Consider the following 2,484-nt stretch of genomic DNA (forward strand, 5'->3'; position numbering starts at 1 on the left):
AAAAAAAAAAAAAGATATCATAGTACAAGATTATTGAATTGTATGTTTTCTTGTGATATTTTCTTCTTCTGTCTGATTCAGTAACCAGTCATCTCTTGGCCCCTTCTCCTCTCCTTCCTGAAATAGTTATTTACTTCTGAATGAACTTTGTCCTCCAGACAAACGCTTGTTTTGTCATACTTGAGTGAAGGCTATACTTGCTATTGCTGCTTGCCCAGAAGTGCCAGAAGAAAATGCTAACTAATGAGCAGAAAAGGCTCATCTAGCATGCACTGTGTATATTTCATATTAGATACTTTTTAATTTTTGTAATGGGGATCAAACTCAGGACCTTGAACTTGCCAGGCAGGCACTTATGCTGCTGAGCTATCTCTCTAGCCCCATATTAAATATTTCTATCCTAGAAAGAGCGATGCATAAATGTGCCCTACATCTGGTCCTGTATCTAGCATGTCTTCTCTTGGAAAAGTATAGTTAATTCCATGGAGTCCATTTCTGGTCACTATTATAATCAGGCCCTCTAGACTCCATTAAGCTTTCCTATTATGAGGGAAGCATCAGTATTTTAAAGTTAAAATAGTTACCAAAAATGCAAGGAATGAGCCTCAATATTAGCCAATTTAGCCAAACATTTATACTTTATTCTTTATGTTGTACAAAATCTACTTATTGAGATACGAAGAAGACTAATGAGATAAAACCAATCCATCTTTAAATTTCAGATAACCTAGAAGTGTCCTAATTGGATGGCCTGAATTCCTTACCTGGGAACTTTCCAGAGCAGCCAGCACCCAGATATGCCCCAGCTTCATGTCACAAAACTGGGTCACTGGAGTATGCTCCAGAGAATATATTTTAGGACAAATCTTCTAGAGAGAGATTTTAAAAGACTTTCTAGATTCCTAGTTGTCATTGAGAATGCATGTTAAAATTCACCCAAACTTTTCACATATCATCTTGAGGGCAAGGGAACAAGTATGATAGAGTGTATTAACTCTTTGGGATTGCTAAAGAAGTTTCACAGATAGCTTTCAGTAACCACCTAGCCTATGTGACTGCAAATTCTGATTAAAATTTTTCAAGACCCACATTTATATTTGTATGTATGAATCTGTCTTTGTTACTTTTCTCATTGCTGAGATAAAGTACCCAACTTCCAGAGTTCAAGAAGGAAATAAGCATTTGTCATAGTTTTTAGAAATTTTAGTTCATGATCAGCTTGCACCAAGGTAGGGTGGCCATGGCAAAGGAGTGACAGTTTATAGTAGGCAGAAGGTAACAAAAACAACAAGGGACCTCATCAGCATCTTTCTGCCCCTTTTATCCAGACTACTTGGGGCAGGTAGCACTCATAGCCTCAATCCTGGTGCCCTTGAGCCTAGCCTTGCGCTGTGAATCAATCTCAGCATTACACACTCTAGATCCAGCCACGTGCGAGAAAGCCCCACCTGTGAGGCTTCATGAGGCTTTGGGAAGACATGTAGATGTAAGTCATAATGGAGTGTTTCTTAAATTCACTTTTATCCCCATTCCAATTTTTCTTGTATCAAATTAGCAATAGGCTAAGAATATCTTTTCTTAGTACAGATACTTTGTATTCTTTACATTGTTTAGATATACATGCAATCCCTACTGAGGTAGATAAAGAAGAGAAGTGAATATATTAAATTTAGGAGCAGTTTTCTTCATTTTGTGCTATACTCCTTCATACTTCTTACACTGTGTCATATCTGGGAATGTACTTGTTAGGAATATTTTGGAGAAATTTGAACAGTTGTAGAGCTATATAGTACCAAAGGGACTTAAAATGATGCAGGTGATGCCCAGGAAAAAATGATACAAGATGCTACCTCTTTCCTTTATCAAGCTGGCCTAGACCACCAGGATCCCTGGGTCAGACTTCTGTAGCCTCTCCATGGCCCATCTGTACCTCAGATCTTTGAGACCATGAGTAAATTAGGGAAACAAAATGGACTCTGTAAAGTACTTAAATGGGAAGACAGAAAAGGTTGTAAAAAAAAAAAAAAAAGACAAAAATTAACTCTATTTTTATGAGCTAAATATCACACTACAAGTTGCTTTGCCTGTGAGAAAATGAAATTTACAAATTGTTATCAATGAGGATAAGATGTTAAGTGTACCTATCAGGAAATTTACATTCTTCTCAACTTGGTCAATTTTACCAAGGAAGAGTTTGCTCAAAAACTCCTCCTTGGTAAATACTCTCATCAAGAAGCTATACATACAGGTTTCAATGTATTACTTGCTTTTTTCCCCAAATTTTCCTCTTTTCCAACTTCTAGTATTCTGAAATCCAATTTTATCCTTCTGGTATGTTTTTATTTTTTTTATTTTTTTTATTTATTTTTTTTTAAACAATGATGCCGTTTATTTAAAATGTTTACTCCAAGAAATATATATATATATAAAAAATAAAGACAATTACAGCACTAAACCAGGCGCCTTCGACCAAATCACAATGTC

General features: G+C 36.0%; 2 protein-coding genes across 10 annotated transcripts in view; one reads left to right on the forward strand and one right to left on the reverse strand.

Annotated features, from left to right (window-relative positions):
- The window catches only part of Celf2 (CUGBP Elav-like family member 2), a 598,848-nt gene that overhangs the window by 457,678 nt on the left and 138,686 nt on the right, over positions 1-2,484 (forward strand). The window lies entirely within an intron of this gene.
- The window catches only part of LOC105743545 (protein RCC2-like), a 13,191-nt gene that overhangs the window by 7,340 nt on the left and 3,367 nt on the right, over positions 1-2,484 (reverse strand). Inside the window, 1 exon segment of the mRNA XM_023701334.1 lies at positions 2,184-2,236. Coding sequence (XP_023557102.1) covers positions 2,184-2,236 — 53 coding nt within the window.

The sequence above is a fragment of the Octodon degus genome, unplaced genomic scaffold (genome assembly GCF_000260255.1).
Source record: "Octodon degus isolate 3935 unplaced genomic scaffold, OctDeg1.0 scaffold00133, whole genome shotgun sequence".
In the NCBI taxonomy this organism is placed as follows: domain Eukaryota; kingdom Metazoa; phylum Chordata; class Mammalia; order Rodentia; family Octodontidae; genus Octodon; species Octodon degus.